Source organism: Sceloporus occidentalis, unplaced genomic scaffold (genome assembly GCF_023333645.1).
Source record: "Sceloporus occidentalis isolate IW3139 unplaced genomic scaffold, rSceOcc1.0.p SCAF_6, whole genome shotgun sequence".
Taxonomy (NCBI): domain Eukaryota; kingdom Metazoa; phylum Chordata; class Lepidosauria; order Squamata; family Phrynosomatidae; genus Sceloporus; species Sceloporus occidentalis.
In genome coordinates this window covers 66,766,715-66,779,663 of record NW_028316986.1, presented here as the reverse complement: position 1 = coordinate 66,779,663, position 12,949 = coordinate 66,766,715, and the positions used below count along the sequence as shown (strand labels likewise).

Genomic DNA, 12,949 nt, shown 5'->3' with positions numbered 1-12,949 from the left:
TCCAGATGGGCGCGACAGGGCGTCTTCCCACGTGCAAGGGGCAGGGCTTCTAGATGCCCCTCGCACATGACAAGGCATCAAAATGGGGGCGCCCTATACAGATGGGCACTGCCATCATTATGTGACGGACGCCTAGCGTCCGCATGTCGCGGCACCATTGTGACGTCTCAAGTGCACCATTGGCGCACTGTGGTGTCATAATGGCGCTGCAAGAAGAACTCACTTTTTGCGGGGGTTTTGGGTCTACGGGGAAGTCCTGCAGTCTGGAGACTGCGGCTTCCCCACGGATCAAAGCTGGGCACCAGAAGACCATCCTTTTTGGACAGTCTGTCCTGCACCTTAATCTCCATTTCATGGCAAGCCTATTGCAAAGTTTTCTAAGTAGGATTTATTTAGAGGAGGTTTATCATTGCCTTCCTCTAAGGTTGAGAGAATGTGACTTGCTAAAGGTCACCCAGTGGGCTTTCAAGACTAAGCAGGTTTTTGAAACCTGGTATCTTAGAGTTCTGGTCCAACACTCAAACCATTATATCACACTGTCTCAATCTGAATGGAGTAAAACTTGTTAAACAAGTTAATAGGTTAAAACAGATTTAAAGGCTTAAAATAATTTAAAACCATTTACAAAGCATTTCGAAGTAAGCACGTTAAGCCCAAAGATGTTAACAAGCAGCTGTGTTTTCACTTGATGCCTAATGAAGTCTGCGTAGGTGGCAATCAACCTCCAAGTGACACAAATGGGGTGTCACAGCTGTGATGTCCTCTCAGTGTATTAACCTCACTGGTGGGACACAGAGAAGGACCACAGCAGTAGATCTCAGGCAAATATAGGGAGTGGCACTCCCTTGATTACTGAAGTCCCAAGCCCTAGGGCTTTGAATATCATCTGAAACATCTTGAATTCAGACCAGAAGTGTATTGACACTCAATGCAATTGTTTTAAGACTGATGTTGTATTACATCTACTGTATATGATATTCCAGTCATTTATTCATCACTGTAATTTTTTTCTTTCCCCCTTCTCCAATTTCCAAAATCTTCTGCTCTTACTTCCTTCAGAAAGTGTCTCAAAGTATATTTTCTCCTTGACCTTCTGCTTCTGTCAAGTAACAGTTTTAATAAACCAGTAGTTTGCACCCCTTTCTTATAGTTTTCTTCCTTTTCATTTTCTTTCCCTTCCAGTCTTGTTTCATTGGACTGTAGGACTCAGTGAAGGAACACTGCTTCATCTTTTAAACACTTCTGAGTCAAGTATAAGACAAGGGCGCGTTACAGACCACTGAGAAACAGCGGTCTGGCTCTGCCTCCGCTTGCAGCGTCCGGGAACTGCAGCCTTTAAACGGCGCGGCTCCCGGACGCTGCAGAGGAGGAGCGTGGAAATCGCGCTCCTTTTCAGGCCCCGGCAGAGGCGCTGCGAGTGCCAAAGGGCGCACTCGCGGTGTCACTTTTGGTGCGCCACGTGCGGACGCAGAGCGTCCGCTACGTCAAAATGGCGGTGCCCGTATGAACAGGGCGCAGCCATTTTCTACGGACTAAGTCCGTGATAGGGTAAGGGGTGTCTAGAAGAGACGCCCCTTTTTCAAACTGGGACGTCCTCAGGACGTCCCTAATGGCTGTTTGTAACCCGCCAAGGATTTATTACATTAATCTCTCTTTCCTACAGACAACATAAATGATTTTAACATGTCAAACTTTTGACACAATTGTTCTAGCAGCAGCCCTACTAGTCTATGATGCCGATACTTTTATTTCTGTCTACCATGTGATGATCTCTGGGGTCCAAGCTGCCAACACAGCCACCCTGTTCTTGGCCTTAGTCCCAGGGGATCCCTTAAAATTCCCCTAGAGTCTCCTGGGTCTCTATTCCCGCTCCTTGCTGAACTGAATGAGACCTCTTGAGATCCTCTAGTCAAGCTGCCACCACCCAGTGAATCTCCAATCAATTCCTCTTAGCACACACTGGGACTTGCTAAGGACTTATAGTTTCCTTCCCTTGCTAACCTGAATAAGCAGTAACCGAGCTAAGACACGTGTACAGGAGCAGAGACAGCAGATACTTTTAAAGAAAGGTATTTATTCTAAATAGACAGAATAGAGCAAAAAGGTATCATTCATGCAAGGCCTCCTTGCCTTCTTGCTACCATCACATTTGTCAATTAAAAGTTGATAGCAACATAAATGCAAAGTATTCTTTAAAAGGTAAAAGATTTATTACAGGCTTATGGGATGGTCATTTGTTTGGCCATGAAAAACAGTGTACACCCCATAAACCTCAAACGAACATGGCATACAGATCCCTTTTCTTTCCTCACCCAGCACTACTAACAAAATAACTAGAAAAAAAGCAAGTTTGTAAATACAATGAAGTGTGAAAGAGCCTCTGCCTCCTATACTGTGAAATATTTCACAGCTTCTACTGAACTTTTATGTGGTATCCATAAAACTACAGGCCAAGCATAGAGGAAAAGGATCATATTCTTAAAACCCTAACACCACACACCTTGAAGAACTGATATTAAAAATATTACATCGTCTATTATGTTAATGTATCTAAGGGGGCTTGCAAATCCCAGTCATGTTTCCATTCTAAAAGTGGTTACTCTTCAAAAGGCATTAGTATCTCTTAATGATTTTTAAGAATATTTTAACAATATCTCTCCCTTAGTTCCAATTGAAGTTGACACAAAATAGGTAAAGAAATAGATATTTCTGTGAAAATAGTTTAATGAATGTTCTCAATATTTACAGAGACAATGTACACACACCTATACTATTCAAATAGCAAAGTTTCAATTATAAAAATCAAGCCATGTTATTTCATCTTTGGAAGGGTATTTTACATAGCAAATATAATAGAGAAACTGGTAGACAGATAAGAACACACTCAACCTACTTTACTTCTAAGAAAGGTTGACACAACACTTGTCTTCAGGGAAATACAATCACTGAACCAAAATACAAGGAAGCTATTCAACAGTTCTTTAATATTGTGCACTCTTAGGCAACAGATCCCATCTGATCTTGTCTGCTAAGTGGGATAAGCTCTGGTTAGTATCTGGATGGGAGATCACCAAAAATACCAAGTGCTATAGGCTATATTTCAGAGGAAGGAACTGGTAAACGTACCTCTGAGCATTCTTTCCCTAAGGAAACCCTATGAATCACTTCACATCACTGGCTCTCTGAGTGACTATTTAACAATCGTTAGAACAAGGAAATAGAAAAGAAAAACTTGGCACAACATCTTGATACATGTTAAAGCCTCATAATGTTAATTGGTGTATCTGTATAATATACTACAAAGTGAATAAGAGCATGTTGCTTATGGTATTTTTTACAGATGCCATAATGTTTTGCTTGTTTCCTATTCTCAACAAAGACATTTCAACCATCAATTACATAATAATCCTCTAAATAACATTGTTCATGCCTTTAATTTTCATGTTTATTTGCGAAAAAGAGCCCTGGTGACATGACAAGAGCATGTATAAATATGTAAAATGAAATGATAAGAGCATGATACAAGAGTAACATAATAATAGCATGTAAAAACATAACATGACTTCTGAAGACAAGCATACCAGCTGAATATTAAACAGCTAAACAGATTGTAATTTCTATTTTATGCAGTAGAGCCATAACAATGGTGTCTTCTAATCAAGCTCTATTTTTTAATATATGGTCATTTCCATTTAATAAAGCTTATCCAAAAATTTCATTAATTCTTCTGAAACCCAAGAGTGAAAAGTTCTGGCGAAAACTGCTTACCTTTTCCATAGAAAAACTTTCGATAGTAATATGCACCAAGATCAATGTGTTCGATAATATAACGTTTTACTTTCTCCCTGTGAATTGGCTGATTCTCCCTGGGTACTTCCAGTACAGAAACACCAGCATTTGTGCAATGTGAACTTAGTGAAGACTCAAAAGAGCAACTATCTCCTGAGGAAAAAGATGCTGAGTTTGCCCTGCTGAGTGCAATCCGCCTATCACCTTCCCCACCAGTTTCATTCCTGAAATAAGGACAACTCAGTACCAGGTCATTACTTTTCCCATCACCTTCATCAGCATCTAGGTTTTCTTTTGAATTGAGATCCTCTTTACTTCCCAAAGGAGATTCACAGCTTCCAATCTGGCCTGATACCACTGGAGATTGTGAGGCAGCCGAAGCCCCAGTGGTTATATTTTTTCTTTTCCCCACATTAATTCTGGCAACCATTGCTTCATTTATGTTAAAAAGAATGCTCTGAACATCGTAATGTGCAAAACACTTCTGGCAATTCCAAGGATGAACATTTTTCTCATGTCTACAATCCTCTAGCTCAGAGGAAAATTTAAGAGTTTCGTGTTCACTTTTAGCAGTTCTCAGTTTTCTGAAGAGAGATGTTTCTACAGATTCTGACTTCAGTCTCCATTTGAAAGATTTATCCCGATCTCTACCAATAAGCAGAGCACTATCCATGTAGTCCAGTCCAGAAATTCTGAAAAATTCTCCCCTGGAAATTTGTGCTGCAGCATGAAGACTTGGAGAAACTGTGGGATCACAGTGGAAAAACTCTGGAAATCCAAATGGTATGTGTGTTTTATGCTCAACATTTTCTACTCTGTAGCCTCGAAGCATTGCAAAAAAATTCTCCCCAGACAAGCCTTGCCTATCAATTGATGAAGTGCTTCCATATTCCCTATGAAGAGCTGCTCCTGTATTCGGGTTAACAGCATTCTGGTCTAAGACATCTTCAGAGTCTATGTCACTGATTGTAACATCACTGTTGCTTCTTTGCCTTATAGGGTGAAGACCCCTATGTGGAGAATGCATAAAAATGTCTCCTAATGCATACTTGGCCTCTGCAAATTCAAAATCAATATGTTCTTTTTGCTGCCCCTCATTCTGGTCACCATTTACTGACCCAACACTCTCATAACTGGTTGCAACCCTGTTTTCCCAAGGAGCTTTGCTTAATTCCTTGACACCATCTTTCTTAGGTGGCCATTCAGATACTCTGGCTCGGACCCCCATTTTGGGCACAGCTGGAGTACCATTGGTCGGATTGCTACTTTCACCTTTGTTGGTTGTATTTAGAGAAACAGGGGGGCCCATATTACCATTGAGAGCTTTAAATTTTCTGGCAAAATAGTCATCAGATTGCATAATTCTTGCTGATTCCTTGGTCTTTGAAGATGCTTTGCCAGGCTTGTGTTTTTCTTCTTGTAAAGACTTTGGATCACTCATATCCAAACAGCAGCAAGAGAATGTTAAGCTTTATCTTCAAGGCTAGCACTATTGATCTAGCACTTCTATTTTATATTTGAAAGAGAGCCATAATGTTTCTGTATATTTTTCAGGTAGCCATTGCAGAAGATATTTTGGTAGAACTCGTTTCTCATTCCTGAATTTTTTAACTTCAGATCAAGACCAAATTTGGCATGACTTCACTTCTATTTCACGTACCTGTACATTAAAAAAGAAAGAAGAAAATCAATTAATATATATCCTAAGGATATAATTCTTCACTGTTTTTTTCCTCAAAGAAAACAACAAGCAACTTTAGCAATTTTCTTCCCCTTATTATAAGCTCTTTGAAGACCACACAGCCCTTGAAGCTTATTCACAATTCAGGACTTAATCTGCACAAAATTTCCACAAAAGATTGTTTGTAAAGAAAACATGGTTGTTTTCACCCCAAACCAACCTGGTGAAAATATGCTGCAGAATAAGTCCTGAACTGCAAAGATTTTTATTAGTCAATTATTTTTTTATCAGGGTTTTACAACACTAAATAAATGGTTTTGATAATTTTAAAAATATTCATGCCGTAGCTAACATATTTTAGCCTATAGTCTAAAATGAACATACAACCCTGTCAACACCAAAGCTGGCTCTGAAATGCAAAAATTCACATGACCGTAGCAAGTACACAAGTAAACCATTAGGATGCATTTCAAGGATATGACATAAATTAAGTACTATAGAGAGGGATAGATAATCTTCTTCAGTTTCATTATACTACAGTACTGTTCCTTTTTCTGTTATAGTAAGAAGGCAGTTTCACAATGTATACAACAGTGACAACTTTGACCATCCAACTTTATAATGTATATAAATGAGAAGAGCTTTATTGCATTCCAGAACTGGGTTTGCAGCATGAAAGCTTTGTTTGTTAAGCCTAAGAAAGAACCAGACATTCACATGCACCTGTTTCTGATACACATCCAGCTTTAATGAAGATACCCAATTTTTAAACCGGTTTCCTGCGATGTCCAAACCAAGCAGCTATAGCTTATGGCCTCCTTTCAAATGAAGATATCAGACCAGAATAAAATCATGTTCTCAAAGGACAGGAGAAGAGAACCTTTAAACCAACATTTCCTTGATCAAATATAATAGGAAACTACTATAAGAAACTAGAATATCAACACTAATGCACCATGGTATCTCAGACAGAGATTGTGACATATGAAGTGGACTTGCTGTTCTTTTTGTCCCAAACCAAAATAAATATTCAAAATACACATTTGAGACCATCCTATAGTAAGAGATAATTATCACAGGACAATATTACAGAATTACAAAATTACTGCATTAAATAATACCTTAATAATTGGAAAAGGAGATGAGAATATATTTATTTATGATGCATATATGATTGCATTTTCACAGCATTCACATTTATTCATTATGATCATCATGATTATCATCATGTCTCTTCCCCAACATGGGGGTGGCTTACAAACTTTAAATTTTTTTAAAAAGATAAGCTATTGTAAATTTTTTCACATTTCAAAAGCTAAGAGCAAGTAAAATAGGCTTGAATGTGTGTTTTGAAAACTCCTATAGGCTGTGTGTGCATCTTTATTTGCATCTGCAGGATTTCCTATAGCCACAGGACTCAGAACCATGGAAAAATCAGTACTTCTCCCCAGACTATAGGTCTGCAAGGAGCAATTTTTGAAAGGTAAGCACATTAGCATTTGTCTAAATGTATGTACATTTCTTTAAGTGTACACACGTTTAAAGGAAGTTTAGCACATAATTCTCAACTAGAGAAAAGTTTGGCTAGATTTATTTCCCCTAAGCAAATGGCATATGCAGCAAGTGGGCTGAGGGAATAAAAGAGGGACAGAATTTCAATTCTGCCATCTTCTAAAAAATGGCTCATACACATACACTTAGAGACAAGCAGAACCACTCAAGTTCCAAACCTTCTACCACACAATGACAGATATAAATAGCAGGTTCTGGGATTTTTTCCTTTTTTTTCTTTTTCTTTTTCTTTTTTTTTTTTGCAAAATAATAAATTCAAATATTGTTGTTGTTGCTGCTGCTGTCTGCCTTCAAGTCGTTTCCAACTTATGGCAACCTAAAGCAACCCTATCATGGGATTTTCTTGACACTATTTGTCAGAGGAGGTTTGCCATTGATTTCCACTGCAGCTGAGAACATGTGACTTGCTCAAAGTCACCCAGTGGGTTTTATGGCCGAGCTGAGAACTGAACCCTGGTTTTCAGAGTTGTAGTCCAACACTCAAACCACTGTTCCAAGCTGGTAGAAATAATGTCTTGAACTCAGGCATTTTACTCAATGGGATATAAATACTGTAAATAAATAAATGAATGAATGAATAAATAAATAACACAAAGTAAATTTAATAAGCTTCATTGCAATGTTGTGCTTAGAGCAGTCAGAAGGGATAACCTAGAATATGGCAAAGAAGACATTCAGCTAGTGGCAAAGAGGAAATTCTATATATTGTGGCCTAAACTAAAGCTGAGCCATCCCTGTTAACCCTGCATTTCTCAGTGAAGCTAAAACGTGTTCAAGAGCAAAAATTTTAAAAAGAGAATCCAAATGCACACAAAGCTGCAGCCGGAACAAATAATCGTTACAGTTATTATATTAAAGACATAGACAATTTTAAAGGGAAGGGTTTTATACTAATTATGCTACAACGTGATACAGCTGGGACTACAAGTATTACTACAGCATGCTGCTCCTAATGCCACATGCTAGTTGATGTCACGGTTAACAATTCAATCAGGCACAAATCAGTCTTGAGTATTAAGAAGAGTCCTCCCATCCTTTCCTTTGTGTGAAAATATCTTCCTAGTCTGGTTTAGGAACTCAAAAGAGTCATGTGTGCTTCTATCTTGTAAGAAGTCTCTTTACCCATTAGACCAGTACTTCTCAAATAGTGGGGCGCGCCCCCCAGGGGGGGCACGAGGCTCCATAAAGGGGGGCGCGAGGCTCCGTAAAGGGGGGCTCGTTTGGCCTCGGCAAATACTATTTACAGTTGCGCGGGCGGCGCGAAATGTTTTCTTCTTCCTAGGGGGGGCATGACAGAATTGAGAAGCACTGCATTAGACTATTAGTATAGTTAGTCTACATTGGCTAGCACGGGGTATAGCTACAGAGGGTGGAGGGGGGAGATGAGGGCATTTCATCGTCAAATAAGAATTCTGCCACCCTTAGAGTTTGCCTTGAGTCCCTAAGTGGCACAGAGTGGGACAATGAAAATCATTCACAACCAGAATTCTTATATTTGGTTTGTTTGCATCCCCTTGGGAAATTATCCTGCTTTATTATTATTGCTCAATGGAAGTTTTAAATTACTGTGATGCTAGAAATTCAGGGACTGAAGGAAAATTTTCATAGTGGAGCAGAATTTTTACTGGGGAGGCAATGCTTTCATCCCTCCCCCCCCCACCCCCACCCTATCCATAGCTACACTGCTAGACTCGTAGCAGAATTCTGTGTTTTCAAACTGACAAGGATAAGACAAGGACTAAACAACTGCAGTGGGCCCAAGGGGTCAAATCTGTGTCCTGGGACCCTCTAACGGCCATACACACTGCCAAAAATACCAGAAAGCAAAACAATACAACTCACTTCCCCAGATGTTGCCTTATGGTTTTGAAAAAGCACATTGTTTCTGTTGTTAACCAGAGTTAAGTAGGGCTGCAACCTACTTAAAAGGTGACATGCCTCTTCCAGGGGCTCTTTCACATTACAGAATTATAGCACTATTATTTCACTTTAACTGCCAGGGTTCAATCCTATGAAATCCTAGGATTGGCAGTTTAGGGAGGGACATTTAAATTTCTCAGTTAAAGCACTCCAGTGCCTCACCAAACTACAAACTACAAGATTCCACAGTTTTTGAACACTAGCAGTTAAAGTGGAATAATAGCACTACAATTGTGCAGTGTATATGGGCCCCAGGAGAAGCAATTCACCTTTTTTGGCCAGAAAAAAACAACAGAACAGGGAATGTGGAGGACCGAATGCTGCAAAACAACCTTTGAGACCACTGAGGACCCAGGGCTTCACCTTCCCCACCCCAGATGAAATTTAAGTCCCTTTGTGTAAAAAGTATATTTTCACTACTAAACTGCTCTCTCTTATTATTTCGCATCTGGTTTTTAATGTCTGCCAACCAGTCACATATCTTTTATCTAAATATCTCAATCTTGCATAATATGAGGCTGCAGTTCTGCCTATTTTGGTGCCCTGGGGAATTCCAAATGATCCTAACAGTCAATGGCCTAGTTTGGATATTAATTTATAGGCACAAACCCTGGCTATGTCAAATTCCTCTTTCCTTCCCTTTTTCTGGTCATGGCCACAAGGAGGGGATGGGAAACTTTCAATTCTGTTTTTAACTGCAGTTTATATTAAGTCTGAGCATGAACTCTGACATCGGTAAGCTCATATAGGGAGATACAGTCCTTCAAATAACCTGGACCCAATTCATATGGAGCTTTGTAGAGGTAGGTCATAACTAGTACTTTAAATTGCACCTGGAAAGAAGTCAGCAGCCTGTGAAGCTGTTGCATCAAGAGAGTTGTGTGCTCCCTACAGCTAGCCCAAGTTAACAATCCAGCTGCAGCTCTATGGACCAGCTGAACTTTCTGAGTACAGTAACCTCCAAAAGCAACCCCACATAAGAGCATTTTATAGCATTCTCAATGCAACTAAGGCAGATGCTACCATGGCCAGATCTGACATCCTGAGGGACAAGAACAGCTCACACACAAGCTTTGACTATTCAAATGCTGCTCCTGACCACTTCTGGATCCTGGGCTTCCACACTCAGAGTTGAATACACCCAAGCTGCAAACCTGAGTTTTCAGGAGGAGTGCAATCTCATCTGGGCTGAAACCCTACTCTTGATCTGTTTTTAGATTGACTGGGAGCCTATATGTCTTGTCTATATTAAATTTCAATTTGACTGTCCTCATTCAATCCATTACTGCTCTTAGTTTAGAACAAAGACAGCTTCCTAGGATTGAGGTGGAAAGGAGTAGTATAGTTCAACAGTCGAACATGTTGCTTTGGTGAGCAATAAAATATCCTTCTTTGGAGGGTTTTAAACAGAGGCTTGATGGCCATTTGTCAGGAGTACTTTGATTGTGTATTCCTGCATGGTAGGCGGGTTGGACTGGATGGCCTTTGGGGTCTCTTCCACTCTAGGATTCTATGATTCTAGAACTTATTGTTATTATTACTACGACTCAAATACTGATAGCACTGGACTCCAAAATTCTGGACAACCTCTCCCTGTAGCTTTATGCATATATTACATAATATAAGAGACAAAACAGAACCCTGAGGAACCTACCACCCATCCAGGAAGGAATGGAGTCACTGTAAAACTGCCTCCAAGTCCCATTTCATCAAGGTGAAAACCAGGTATCAAAATCCATTAAGAAGTCAGCAGAACCAACAGGGACACCCTCTCCCTGCCAGTCCCCAGAACAGGTAATCCATCAAGGCAACCAAAGCTGTCTCTGTCTCATAGCCAGGCTTGAGCCAGATTGAAATAGATTTAGAGAATCCATCTCATCCAGAAACCCCTGGATAGCCAATACACCTTCTAGTATCTTGCCCATACTAGAAACTGGCTTGTAATTGCCCAATACAGTGGGATCCTGAGAGGGCTTTTTCAACAATGGTCTTATAACTGGCCTAAATCATGGTTTATGAAGATTTTTCTTTTCTTCTCAGTACACCAGTTACTACAATTTAGGGATAAGACTCAATGCTAAACTGGGGAAACTTCACATCTCCCTCCTTGTGGTTGTGCCAGAAGAGGGGTAATGAGGCTGGCATATACAGGTCTGCATCATATCATCTTAAACAATAGTTGGGAAACATTCAAAGGCAGCCATAATATGTGGTTATTTCCTAATTTTGGGAGAAAAACCAAGGCTTGAAAAAGATGGTTAAAAATGGAGGGTGGATTAGGTAAATGCTATTTCATTGGTGCACTTCATTTCCTCTATAGATTTTCAGTAGCAAACACATTTCCCCCCAGCTTCTTTTAGCCAAGCTGCACCTGCCTATCTACATTTGATGTTACCTCTACATGTGAACTGTTGGGACAGCACTTGATAAATTTTGTTCTTTATTTATTTGTTCTGTTTATATTTTGCCTTTCCTTCAAAAGCCTCAAGGTAGCACTTTATTGATCTTAGCAAACAAGAGTCATGATTACAAAGGGAAGAGAAATGAACATAGTTTTTAAAAGAATAGGAAACAGAAAAATGGTCTAGCATCAGTTGCAGAGAGGAGAAAGAAAGAGAATAACAGATGGGTACGAAAAAGTGAGGAGCATAACAATTTGCTCCAGAGACTTGTTCAATAGATCTCTTGCATGGGGAGAAATGTTGATAGTATCAATGATCTTCACATCAGTGATGTAACATCAAAGTAAACTCATATGGGATGGAGGAAGCAGGGGGGATTGTGGCTACAACACATTAAATGGTAGCTCAAAAATTAGCCATCAGGTTTATTTCTTGAACTAAATTTGCTGCAAGGCTGGTTCAGAAAAGAGAAAATTCCATGGGCACAGGGGTAATCAATAATAGATTAAAAAGAAAAGAGCAAAATTAGAGCCTTAATTTTCCATTAATGTGCATGATATAGCATAGCTCCCTCACATTAATAAAATTATTATGGTTTTAGTCTTGCACCCCTGCTCTATGAAATACTATATATACTCATGTATAAATCTAGAAAATTTTGTCAAAAAACTGCCCCCCCCAAAATCTAAGACGACTTACTTATGGCTCAATATAAGCATTGTACTTTAACTCTTATTTTTAAAAAAGGAAGCATTCTATGGTGAAAGGCAAGAGTGTAATCTATCCTGGAAGAACTGACCCTCCTCCATGCTCTCATCCATCCAACTGTGAGTATTATGTGAGTATAAACAATTATGCCTGCTGGAATTAAGTTCTTTGACACTGTTTTCCTTTGTTTCATCCTCTGGATCCTTTGTTACATGTTCCTACACTTTACCCTTTGCTTCATCCTTTGGATCCTTTGTTACATGCTCCTACACTTTACCCTTGACTTATCCATGGGTCATATAAAAATTCATAATTTTAGCCCCAAAAATCTGTCCTCAATGTATACATAAAGTCAACTTATAGTTGAGTATATATGGTATTTCCAGGCCCAACAGGAGCATTCTAGAACTACACAAGAAGACAGTATTTAGTCTTCCATTCTATTTGACTGCTAAAAATAAGATTTCTTATTTCAAGTAAACTGTTTAGTTTATCTGGGAAATTATTTGCATTTTCTGTGCCCTAAAAAGGAAGGGAATAGTGTGCTGTTTTTCCTGAAGAAGTTTGCTGAGCTTTCCCTGAACTCCAGGGGAGAAGAGGACTAAATGCTCTTGTGGTTATTATGAATTCATTCTAACTCACAGCTATTCACATTAAGTTCTCAGTTCAATGGAATCACCACCCAACACCCTTGTAAAGATGAATAAAGCCTCACCAATTTCTTACTTCCAACTGTGCTAAGGATTGCTTTCACCTTCCTATGAGAACATTTGTACAGAAAATGTACAGAAAAAAGAGAGCCTGGTACTTTTAACATTTAAGCAAGAATGAAAGGTATCAAAAGGTTTCTCCTCACTGGGAAATATTATAGGAGTTT

General features: G+C 39.3%; 1 protein-coding gene across 11 annotated transcripts in view; it reads right to left on the bottom strand.

The window, feature by feature from the left end:
• SIPA1L2 (signal induced proliferation associated 1 like 2) overlaps positions 1 to 12,949 on the bottom strand; it is a 119,793-nt gene that overhangs the window by 80,195 nt on the left and 26,649 nt on the right. For all 11 annotated transcript variants that reach the window (XM_089529913.1, XM_089529915.1, XM_089529916.1 and 8 more), the window contains exon 2: positions 3,769 to 5,449. In XM_089529913.1, the coding sequence (XP_089386039.1) occupies positions 3,769 to 5,230 (1,462 nt within the window). In that variant the 5' untranslated portion in view covers positions 5,231 to 5,449. The remainder of the gene's footprint in view (positions 1 to 3,768; positions 5,450 to 12,949) is intronic.